The sequence below is a fragment of the Portunus trituberculatus genome, chromosome 5 (genome assembly GCF_017591435.1).
Source record: "Portunus trituberculatus isolate SZX2019 chromosome 5, ASM1759143v1, whole genome shotgun sequence".
NCBI lineage: Eukaryota > Metazoa > Arthropoda > Malacostraca > Decapoda > Portunidae > Portunus > Portunus trituberculatus.
The window spans coordinates 3,477,146-3,490,420 of record NC_059259.1 but is presented as its reverse complement, the minus strand read 5'-3'; the positions used below and the strand labels follow the sequence as shown (position 1 = coordinate 3,490,420).

The 13,275-nt window shown below is 40.4% G+C and overlaps 1 protein-coding gene across 4 annotated transcripts in view; it reads left to right on the top strand.

Moving 5' to 3' along the window:
* LOC123515065 overlaps positions 1 to 12,943 on the top strand; it is a 51,277-nt gene extending 38,334 nt beyond the window's left edge. For all 4 annotated transcript variants that reach the window (XM_045273483.1, XM_045273474.1, XM_045273465.1 and 1 more), the window contains one exon: positions 11,679 to 12,943. In XM_045273483.1, the coding sequence (XP_045129418.1) occupies positions 11,679 to 12,801 (1,123 nt within the window). In that variant the 3' untranslated portion in view covers positions 12,802 to 12,943. The remainder of the gene's footprint in view (positions 1 to 11,678) is intronic.
* Positions 12,944 to 13,275: the final 332 nt, after the last annotated feature.

The following is a 13,275-nucleotide window of genomic DNA, read 5'->3' as shown; positions in this document are numbered from 1 at the left end:
GATTATCATAATTATGAGACAGATAGTGAGGATATACTGGAAGACTCTCCAGATGAATATGATTCAGACTATGATCCTGAAAAAGAAATAGGAGAGAGTGATAGTGACAGCAGTGTTGAAACCCTCTCGGCAAGTGAGGGGGAGCAGCCTAGTTATGACTGCCTCAGGGCCACCCTCACCAGGTGCAGAGTGTGTGGTGCTGAATTTATGATTAGTGCACAATTTATGATTATGTTTACGTTTTCTTTTATTAATAAAATGACAAAAATATGTTTAGAAAAAAGTACATAACACTGAGTTAGAAAGAAATATAATGTGTAGATCTGGCCGTGAGGCACGTGCGCACACGGGCAGGGGGCTGTGGTATAGGAGGGTAACGCTTTGTTTATATCGGGGGGTGGCTGTGGTAAGGAAGGGGTTAATGGTATTTCAATACATTCTTATGGGAAAAATTGATTCAGGGGACAAACAAATCGGGTGACGAACAGGATTTAGGAATGAATTATGGTCGTGAGCTGAGGTTTTACTGTAGTGGTAAACAGGTGGCCCAATATGCTGCCAAACGTATATATCATTTTTTTTTTTATTTAATTTTTTAATTTTTTTTTTTTAACCCATGTGGTATGTTGGGGACCAACCCAGAATGCATCCCCCCCTATTTTCATTATTTCCTATGGGAAAATTACATCCGCTTAATGAATTTTTGCTCTACGAGCAGCTTTGACACCCCCTTTCCTGTTCGTTAAACGGAGTATTACTGTACTGATGGCAAGGAGAGAAATTTACGAGGCACCACAAGGTTTAAGAGATATTGGGTCAAATGAAACTGGAGCCTTCTCAGGTTTTAGAGAGAGGGATGAAAGAAGGTATAACATGAAGGTGGCAACATTAGGAAAAGATGTATTCTTTATAAGGGAATCTGGAGAAGGAAAACGCAGACTTAAAGGAGTGTGAAATAGGATAATGTTGAAATAAAAAAATAAAATGGATTGTCTCAAACAAGAAAATGAATCTCTAAAGGAAAAGTGCAACAATTATGAGGACATTATTCAGGAAATGAACCAGAAAGTGCAAGACAATAACAAAAGAGTGAAAGAGGAATTACAGGAAAAACTAAAGGATGAATTGAAAAGGAAAGTGAGAACCAGAAAATGAGTTTTAATGAAAGTGAAAAAGCAAATACAAGACAGGACAAAGGACACAGTAATACAGGTCATTAACCTTTTCAGTGCTCCGAACCACGATCGTGGCTTTGAGGGAAATGCCTCCTGTCCACGATCGTGGTCCCATATTTGACGAGTCACAGAATTAAACCGCGTGCCTCCTGGCTGCTGCTAGTTGCCAGATGACATTCTCTCATCCTTCCTCGACTCATGGGACGCACCATCAGTTGCGTGGTAAGAAAAATATAGTCACAATGGCATCCACACAGTAGACTATTAGATGCCCCTTTTATTCACAATTATTATTATTTTACGACGTCGCGTGGCTATTTGTGTATTTATTTACAGAAATAACAAGAGTAATGATCAAATCTTGTTGTTGTTGGCAGATATGCCAAATATTTTTAGTTTATTGGTAGTATATTGCGTATTTCGTATATTACCATATATGGGCATGCGTATCCTGATACACTCATGATAGTATGTACATCAAGAAAACACTTTGAAAATATATTTTATATTATTTGTGTGGGCATAATGTATGCACAGGTGTGAAAAATAATTACCCTAGCACATTCTGGAGCAGTTCTGAGCAACTGCAGTTCAAATCAGGCAGAAAATTCTGTGTAATTTAGTGAAAACACCTGCACAAGTTGCGGCGGAATATAACCACCCGCTACGATGGCAAAACTCAACAGCGCACAAAGTACCACCAGAAAGCCAACTTCCCATCATTATTGCACCACTTTCCAGTGTGAGTAGAGATCTAAATTTTTTACAGTAGATGCATAACACACTATTATGCATGAGAATATTGATTTTTTCCATTTTTACAAACCTCAATTTTTTGGCCAAATTTGCATCTCACAGACATGACCCAAAAACCTATTTGTGCCCTGAAAGGGTTAAAGAGAAGGAAGACCTAATCAGAGACACAGTTGACAAGAAATGTATTGTAGTATGGGGTTTGAAAGAAAAGAAAAATCCAATCTGGTATGTAAGGGAAAAAGGAGAGAAAGAGTTGGCAAGAGACATAAATACGATTCAGGATGAAGGACAAGGTCTTGATAGTGAAATAGAAGAAGTGTATAGGATGGGGAGATACAGTGATGGACATATAAGACCTATGAAAATAAAACTGAGATCACAAGTAGTAGTGGAAGAACTACTAATGAGAGCAAGAAAACTAGCTCATTCAGATGTATACAAAGATGTATGGATAAAAAGAGAGATGAATTTGGAAGAAAAATAAAGATTGAAAGAATTGAGAAGCGAAGTGAAAGAAAGAAATGAGAAACATAGAGACTGAGAAAAAGTTTTTTATTGGAAAGTTTGGAACATGAGACTGAGGAAATGGTACATCAAGGAAAGAGCAGAGGAGGAAATGAGGGGAAATGTGGAAAATTAAAAGTTGCTTATACTGATATAAGCGAACTTATCTTGGGTAAATGAATGACTTTTTTAAAGAGGTTGAGCCTGACATAATGGGGATCACAGAAACAAAACTAAGAGATGAACTGACACTAAACCCCATTGGGAATGGGCTGTACAATATCTATATGAAAAATAGAGAAGCAAAGCAGGGTGGAGGAATGATGATACTAGCTAAAAGAACCTAAAGGTAACGAACGTGAATTATGGTAAAAACAGTGCAGAAATTATATCAGTTGTAGTTGAGAAAAATTATATGGAGAAGAGAGAATTTGTTGTCTGCTATGTACCACACAAGACAAGATCTTGCTCCAAGAGAATATGAGGAAGTTTTGAAAGATACTGAACACTCACTAATCAAAATATTAGAAAAGAAAAGAAATGTTGTAAGGAAGTGCACTGGGAAGATATGACTACAGAGGGAAATGAGGATTTATGGGGATATATGTTACTGGAGTTAGCTATGGAATATACAATGACACAATGGATTCAAGAAAACACCAGATTTAGGAAAAGTGAAGAGCCATCAAGACTGGACTTATTATTTACAACAGAATCTGAAATTGTGGATGGGGTAGAGTATAAGACACCTTTGGCAAAAGTGATCATGTACTAATAGTGGCAACATTTAAGGAAGTGATTAGGAAAGAATGGAATGAAAAACATAGAAAAGGAAGATTGACATATAGCAAAACAAATTTTAGAGAACTCAACAGTTTTTTTCCAAAAGACAGACTGTACTTAATTTGACAACCAGGCAGGAGTGGAGGAAAAGTGGATGACATTTAAAGAAATTTATAATGATGGAGTGAATAAATATGTACCAAGACTGAAAATATAAGGAAGAATGGTTAAATAGAAAATGTGAAGAAGTAAGAGATAGAAGGGATAGAATGTGGAAGATATGGAGAAAAGACAAACGTCCAAGGAAGTGGCAAGACTTTATCAGAGAAAGGAACAACTATGTTAAAATATGAAGAGAGGAAAAGAAAAACTGAGAAAAATATAATAGAAAAATGCAAGGAACAGCCTAAGATCTTTATAGATATATAAACAAAGTTAAAAAACAGACACAAGATAGAGAAACTACTTTATGAAAATAATGAATACAGCGATGAAGTGGAAATGGCTGAAATAATGAACAGACACTTTCAAGAAATGTTTACAAGAGAAAAAAACATTGATTATGAAGAACTAGGAAATAAATCTCCTGTGATGAGTGACATCGTCATTTCGGAGCAGGAAATAATGATACAATTAAGAAATTTAGGTGTAAGAAAATCACACGGTCCAGATGGAATTGCAAATTGGATATTGAAAGTGTGTAGAGAAGAGCTGGCAAATAAGGTATATAATATAATAAAATGTTCTATTGAAAAGGAAAAAGTACCAGAAGACTGGAAAAAAGCCAATATTGTGCCAATATATAAAGGACAAAATAAGGAGAACCCAACAAATGTACAGGCCAGTGTCCCTAACAAGTACTATAGCCAAAATATGTGAATGTGTTATCAAAGAAAGATGGACCAAACATTTGGAAGAAAGAAAATATAATTAATGAAAGACAATTTGGCTTTGCAAAAGGAAGATCATGCATAACAAACCTTATATGCTTTTACTCTAGAGTCATAGACATAACACAGGAAAGAGATGGATGGGTTGACAGTGTATTTTTAGATTTGAAAAAAACATTTGATAAAGTTCCACATGGAAAATTAATAAGAAAACTGGAAGATATAAAGGGAATAAAAGAAAAATTGTTGGAATGGATGAAGGATTTCTTAACTGGAAGAACTATGAGAGTGACAATTAGAGATAAGGAGTCCACCTGGAAGGAAGTTATAAGTGGGGTTTCGCAAGGTTCTGTGTTGGACAAAGGAGTAGAAAGCTATACGAGTTTCTTTGCAGATGACGCAAAACTTTTGAAGAAAGTTGGGTCACACGATGATGGTAGAACTCTGCGGCAGTACTTAGATAGACTGTGGGAATGGAGTAAGAGATGGGAGATGGAATTCAACATTAAGAAATGTAGCATAATGGAATTTAAGAGCAAAAATAGGATAACAAGACAAAATAAACTTGGAGAAGAGAAGATTAAGAAGGTGGAAAGTGAAAAGGACCTGGGAGTTCTCATAACAAAAGAAATGTCCCCCAATAAACATATAAATAAAATTGTTGGTGAGACCTACAACTTACTGAGAAATATTAGAATTGCATTCTCATATATTGATGAAGATATGGTGAAAAAGTTATTGGTATCCTTGATCAGACCACGACTGGAGTATGCAGCAGCACTGTGGTCACCTAACACGAGGAAGAATATCAGGAGAATTGAAAGGATACAAAGAGTGGCCACGAAACTGGCCCCAACCTTGTCGGCTCTTATGTAGGAAAAGAGACTAGAATTACCAACACTGGAGCAGAGAAGAGAAAGAGGCGACCTGTTGGCCATCTACAGAATAATGATTAATATTGAGCTTCCTGATAGGATCGACCTGCTGAAGAGGGACAGAAGGGACACAAGAGGACATGGACTAAAACTCAAAAAAGACAACTACAGAAGAGACTTCAAGAAAAACAGCTTTCCCCATAGAGTGATAGATATATGGAATGGACTGGATAGAGAGGTGGTGTGTGCAAAGTCTATACACCACTTTAAGAGAAAATTAGACACTGTGAGATACAGAGACAGGACTACTTGTAAAATACAACTAGGTAAATACACACACACACACACACACACACACACACACACACACACACACACACACACACACACACACACACACACACACACACACACACACACACACACACAACGACACAACGACATGCCAGAAGGAGTGAACAGCTACATAAATTTGTTTGCGGATGATACGAAACTGTGCAGAGTTATAAAGCAAAAGGAGGATTGTGAAATACTGCAAGAAGACCTAAATAAGATCTGGGAATGGAGTAAGAAGTGGGAAATGGAATTCAATGTGAACAAAAGCCATGTCATGGAAATGGGAAAGAGTGAAAGACGACCTGTGGGAATCTATAAGATGGGAGATGGAGTAGAACTGGAGAAAGTCAAAAAGGAAAAAGACTTAGGAGTGACGATGGAAGAAAACAATCAACCAGTAAGCCATATTGATAGAATTTTTAGAGAAACATATAATTTGCTAAGGAATATTGGAGTAGCATTTCACTACATGGACAAAGAAATGATGAAGAAATTGATAAATACTATAATAAGACCCAGATTGGAATATGCAGGAGTAGTGTGGACCCCTCATAAAAAGAAACACAAGAAAATTGGAGAGGCTACAAAAAATGGCTACAAGAATGGTCCCAAAACTTGAAAGGATGACATATGAGGAGAGACTAAAGGCTATGGATCTACCAACCGTGGAACAAAGAAGGGAGAGAGGAGACCTGATACAAGTCTATAAATTGATCAATGGAATGGACCAAGTGGATAATGAGAAACTGATCCTGAGAGAAGAATATGACACCCGAAGCACAAGATCGCATAGTAAAAAGCTGAGAAAGGGAAGATGTCTGAGAGACATAAGAAAATATAGTTTCCCGCAAAGATGTATTGAGACGTGGAACAGTTTAGATGAAGAAGTAGTGTCTGCAACGAGTGTGCACAGTTTTAAAATAAGATTGGATAAGTGTAGATATGGAGACGGGGCCCCACGAGCATAAAGCCCAGGCCCTGTAAAACTACAACTAGGTAAAATACAACTAGGTAAACACACACACACACACACACACACACACACGGTAGCTCAGTGGTTAGAGCGCTGGCTTCACAAGCCAGAGGACCGGGATTCGATTCCCTGGCCGGGTGGAGATATTTGGGTGTGTCTCCTTTCACATGTAGCCCCTGTTCACCTAGCAGTGAGTAGGTACGGGATGTAAATCGAGGAGTTGTGACCTTGTTGTCCCGGTGTGTGGTGTGTGCCTGGTCTCAGGCCTATCCGAAGATCGGAAATAATGAGCTCTGAGCTCATTCCGTAGGGTAACGTCTGGCTGTCTCATCAGAGACTGCAGCAAATCAAACACACACACACACACACACACACACACACACACACACACACACACACACACACACACACACACACACACACACACACACACACACACACACACACACACACACACACACACACTATGAGACTAAAGAAGTGGTACCTAAGGAAAAAAAGAGGAGGTCGTGGAGGAGTCAATAAATTAAGAGTGACTTGTACTAACATAGATGGTTGTTATCAAGCATATTGGAAGTTTGGGATTATTTGAAAGAGAAAAAGCTGGATGTAATGTGCATTGTTGAAACAAAACTGAAAAAAGAGATCCATGTCAACTTTAAAGAGGAGGGATATAATACCTGGAGGAGGGACAGGAAGGATAAAGGGGGAGGAAGAGTGCTAATAATGGTTCGTGATAATATATGTGTGGAGGATGTGCAATATGACGAGGACAAAGTGGAAGTATGGGAGTAACAATCAGAACAGGAGATTTGAAGAAAAGAAAAATTATAGTTACATATGTTCTACCAAAGACTAATACATGGGGATCAGAAGACCATAAAGATATGCAAAGAGAGGTGATAAAGTGCCTATATAACATGATAAGAAGAGATAGAAGAATACTCTTAGTTGGAGACTTTAACTGTAAAAAAAATAAACTGGAGAGAGATGGAAGTAATGGATAATGCTGGACAGTGGAGCGAGAAAGTGTTACAGTTGACTATGGTTAATACAATGGACCATTGGGTGGAGGAGTCAACAAGGTACAGGGGGAAAAAGAACCATCGTTGCTTGACCTAGTTTTCACAAAGAAACCAGAGTCCCCTCCAATCATACAATACCTTAGTCCAATGGGAAAAAGTGATCATGTGACATTAGAGATGCAAATGCAGGAGGAAGATGAGATAAGTTACAAAGAGGATTATAAAGGAGAGAGATTAAATTATGCAAAAGTGGATTTTGAAAGATTAAAAATTTATTTTGCTGATATTGAGTGGAATAATATTATGTGCAGAAAGACTGTACAAGAGAAATATGATATATTCTTACAGAAATACAATGAAGTAAAAAAGTTTTTTCCTGTTTATAGAGTTCAGAAAAAAAATACATGCTTGGTACAACGCTAGATGCATACAAGCAAAAAAGGCAAAAGATAAAGTATGGAAGAAACTCTTAAAGGAGGGAAATGACTATAACAGACGGCAGTACAAAGGTGCTAGAAATGAATATATTAGAGTAAGGAGAGAGGAAGAAAGGAATTTTGAGAAAGATATAGTGGATAAAAGCAAACAGGAACTCAAACTTTTCTGCAAGTTTATAAACGGCAAAACAAAGAATAAGGAAACAATTGGAAAAATAATTGAAGGGAAGACATACCAGAGAAGGAAATGTGTGAAATAATGAAAACAGTATTCACTGCAGAAGATGATTTCACAGAACCTAATAGGACACTGGATTGCCAAAGATTACAGGAGATTGCAGTGCACAAAGAGGATATTGGAAGATTACTGGACTGGTTGGAAGCCAGAAAAGCAATGGGGCCAGATGGTGTATCAGGATGGGTGTTAAAAGAATGTAAAGAGCAATTACTGGATCCAATTTCGGAAATAATTAAAAGTTCAATAAATGAAGGGAAAGTTCCACTAGAGTGGAAGAGAGCCAACGTAATACCGGTATTTAAAGGAAGAAAGGCAACTGAACCACTAAACTACAGACCAGTGTCACTTACAGGTGTCGTAGGGAAGTTATGTGAAATAATTATCAAAGAAAAATGAGTTAAATTTCTAGAATAGGAGCAAGTCATATCGAACAGACAATTTGGGTTCAGGACAGGGCAGTCATGTGTATCAAACTTATTAAGCTTCTACTCGAGTTATTGCAGGACTTGGAAACATAGATGGATGGGTAGACACAGTATACCTGGACATTAAAAAGGCTTTTGATAAAGTCCTACATGGAAGACTTCTTTGGAAACTAGAGAACATAGGAGGACTGCGTGGAACCCTACTTGAATGGACAAGAGATTGTTTGAAGGATAGGGAAATGAGAATTGTGATCAGAGACGCATACTCATCTTTGGGTAAAGTAACTAGCGGAGTGCCACAAGGGTCAGTGTTATCCCCCATTATGTTTCAAGTTTATGTAAACGACATTCACATTGGGATAAACAGTTATATGAATTTATTTGTTGATGATTCAAAGTTGCTAAGAGTAATCAATACCAGAGAGGACTGTCTGCTGTTGCAGGAAGATTTTAACAAGATCTATGAATGGAGCAAGAAGTGGAAATTGGAGTTTAATGCCAAGAAATGCCACATAATGGAATTAGGAAAGTAAGAGAAGACCAGCATGGAACTTTGATGGGGGAGGAGCAAATAATGAAGACTAAAGAGGAAAAAGGTCTTGGAGTAATCATACAAGAAAATCTGAGCCCTGATAAACACATAAGCAAGATATGTGGACTATCATATAAGATGTTGACTAATATAAGTGTCATTTCATTACATGGATAAAGATATGATGAAAAAAATCGTCACAAGCATGATACACCCAAGGATGGAATATGTGGGAGTGATGTTGTCTCCTAGCTCTAAAAAGGATATAAGAAATTTGGAAAGGATACAGATGATTGCTACAAAGATGGTGCTGGAATTAAAGGACCTCACATATGAAGAACGACTGAAGGAAATGGGACTGCCAACCTTACAAGATAGAAGAGAATGCGGAGACCTAATAACAATGTATAAGATAGTTAATGATATTGAAAAGATAGACAAAGAAGACCTGGTGCTGTTGACGGAAGAAGATGGAAGGACAAGAGGACATGAAAAGAAGATCAGGATGAGGCAGTGTGTGAAGGATATTGGAAAATACAGTTTTCCACACTGAACGGTGGAAAAAGGGAATGCATTGAATAATGGAATTGTCACAGCACATAGTGTGCATAACTTTAAAGAAAAACTAATTATATGGAGATATGGAGACAGGACACTATGAGCCCCGTTGGAACCCTGTACAATACAACTAGGGAAATACACACACACACACACACACACACATGCACACACTATTGATGAATGAAATAGTAAACCATATGTAAAAGATAGACAGACAAGACCTGGTATCACTGACAGAAGCTGGAGATGGACAGATGAAAGAACACTCCAAGAAGATCCTGAAGGCCCAATGTTTAGGGTACATTAAAAAGTTTAGTTTTCCACTTATAATGGTGGATAACTGGAATGGCTTGAGGGCAAAGATTGTAACAGTAGAAAATGTACATATATTTAATGAAAAGTTGAATATAAGTAGATATGGAGACAGGTCACTATGTACCCCGCTTGAACCCTGTAATGTACAACTAGGTAAACACACAACACACCCACGCGCACACAGTTCTTCTCTTAAATCTAGTAATAGTGGTGTTTCTCAGGGTTCTGTCCTGTCACCCACTCTTTCTATTATTCATTAATGACCTTCTTAACCAAACTTCTTGCCCTATCCACTCTTACGCTGATGATACCACCCTACATCTTTCCATGTCCTTTCAGAGACGACCAACCATTCAGAAAGTGAACAGATTAAACAGGGACACCACAGAATGTCTGACTTCCAATCTTTCTAAGATTTCCAATTGGGGCAGAGAAAATCTAGTAGTTTTCAATGCCTCAAAAACTCAATTTCTCCATCTATCAACTCAACACAACCTTCCAGACAACTATCCTCTCTTCTTCAATGACACTCAACTGTCTCCCTCTTCCACAATGAACATCCTCGGTCTGTCCTTTGCTCATAATCTTAACTGGAAACTTCACATCTCATTTTTTGCTAAAACAGCTTCTATGAAGTTAGGTGTTCTGAGGCGTCTCCGCCAGTATTTCTCGCCCCTCAAACTGCTTACGTGTATGGAGTACTCTTCGCATGTTTGGGGGGGTTCCAGTCACACAGGTTTACTAGATAGGGTGGAATCAAAAGCTTTTTGTCTCATCTGAATAACTGTCTTCAGCCTCTTTCTCACTGCCAAAATATTGCATCTCTTTCTATCTTTATCACTATTTTCATGCTAACTGTTCTACTGATCTTGCTAACTGCATGCCTCCCCTCCTCTTGCAGCCTTGCTGCACAAGGCTTTCTTCTTCCTCTCATCCCTACTCTGGCCAACTCTCTAATGCAAGAGTTAACCGGTACTCTCAATCATTCATCCCTTTCACTGGTAAACTCTGGAACTCCCTCCCTGCATCTGTATTTCTAAATTCCTACAACTTGTCTTCTTTAAAAAGGGAGGTATCGAGGCACTTGCTCCCCAATTTTGGCTGACGGTTTTCCACTTTTTAGAGAGCCAGCATTCAAGTGGGTTTTTTTTTTTTTTTTCCTACGTAAAAAAAAAAAGTTTTGTAGAGACTGTCCTGCCACTAGAATTTTAACAAGCTGATTATAGATAGCAGGATTTCTAGTTTTTTTTTTTTTTCATTTCAATTACCAGAGAGAGAGAGAGAGAGAGAGAGAGTGAGTGAGTGAGTGAGTGAGTGAGTGTAGCTACAGCTTAGATGGATGTGAGAAGGAGGGAGCTATGAGGGATGTACAAAACAGGAAGAGAATGGGGATGCAAACATAAGGAGGTGGTGAGTGTGGGATCAGGCAAGGGTCCATGTGTAGGTTTGAATCCCACCATGTACCGCCTTGAAACTTTGCCATTTTGTTGAGTGATTTAAAGTTATCTACATGTCACCATGATGTCCAGGCTTGAGTTGATTACACCAAAGATTCACTTGGGTGGGGATATGGGCCCTAATATGGGTACCACTATAAATAAGATTGCCTGTGCCACTAATGGTTGGAAGCTGAACACCACTTCTCATACAAAAAAAAAAAAAAAAATAGAATAGGATTCAGGAAGGTGTAAGTTAATTAATATGTTAATTTCTGACCTATGATATTTGCCTGTTAAACTCCCTTGAGTTACCATGTCATTAGCTAGAAATAAGGGTAGGAAGGCTGCTTCATCAAATAAGGAGCCATCTGTACTTTGAAAGATGTAAGTGACAACTGATTTGCTCCTCTACAGAGAAATCCAAGATGATGATGACAAGGATGAAGGAGGAGTTGCAGACACTAGCACAGGGGAGACTGAAAAGAAAACCCCATTATCAACCAAGGCTCCTGTTGCCAAGACCCTTCCTGTGACTGTGAATACTGCAGCACAGCCATCAGCAGACACCAAGACATCACTTATAGCCCCAGCTGCCACTAAGTCACAGACACCTGTCACTACAAAGACTACACCCTCACCCCAGACTACTCTCAAAGGACCTGCTTTGACTAAGACTACATCACAAACAAAACCAGCCCCTAAACCTACACTCCAGACTACTGCAGTCCTTATGCCATCACCCCAGACATCTGCAGTCCCAAAAGCTTCACCCCAGACACCTGCAGCCCCCAAACCTTCACCACAGACACCTGCAGCCCCGAAACCTTCACCACAGACACCTGCAGCCCCCAAACCTTCACCACAGACACCTGCAGGCCCCAAACCTTCACCACAGACACCTGCAGCCCCCAAACCTTCACCACAGACACCTGCAGCCCCTAAACCTTCATCCCAAATACCTGCTGCCCAAAAACCTTCATCCCAGACACCTGCAGCCCCTAAAACTGTACCCCAGACACCTGCAGCTGCAAAACCTTCACCCCAGACACCTGCAGCCCCCAAAACTGCTACCCAGACACCTGCAGCCCCCAAAACTGCTACCCAGACACCTGCAACCCCCAAAACTGCTACCCAGACACCTGCAGCCCCGAAAACTGCTACCCAGACACCTGCCCCAAACCTTCACCCCAGACACCTGCAGCCCCCAAAACTGCACCTCAGACACCTGCAGCCTCCAAATCTTCACCCCAGACACCTGCAGCCCCAAACCTTCACCCCAGACACCTGCAGCCCCCAAAACTGCACCTCAGACACCTGCAGCCTCCAAACCTTCACCCCAGACACCTGCAGCCCCCAAACCTTCACCCCAGACACCTGCAGCCCCCAAACCTTCACCCCAGACACCTGCAGCCCCCAAAACTGCTACCCAGACACCTGCAACCCCCAAACCTTCACCCCAGACACCTGCAGCCCCCAAAACTGCACCTCAGACACCTGCAACCTCCAAACCTTCACCCCAGACACCTGCAGCCCCTAAAACTGGTCCCCAGACACTTGCAGGCCCCAAAACTGCTCCCCAGACATCTGCAGCCCCTAAGACTGGTCCCCAGACATCTGCAGCCCCTAAGACTGGTCCCCAGACACCTGCAGGCCCTAAAACTGGTCCCCAGACACCTGCAGCCCCCAAAACTGGTCCCCAGACACCTGCAGGCCCTAAAACTGGTCCCCAGACACCTGCAGGCCCTAAAACTGCACCCCAGACACCTGCAGCTCCCAAAACTGCATCCCAGACACCTGCAGCCCCTAAAACTGGTCCTCAGACACCTGCAGCCCCCAAAACTGGTCCTCAGACACCTGCAGCCCCTAAAACTGCACCCCAGACACCTGCAGCCCCCAAAACTGGTCCCCAGACACTTGCAACCCCCAAAACTGCACCCCAGACACCTGCAGCCCCCAAAACTGGTCCCCAGACACCTGCAGCCCGCAAAACTGGTCCCCAGACACCTGCAGC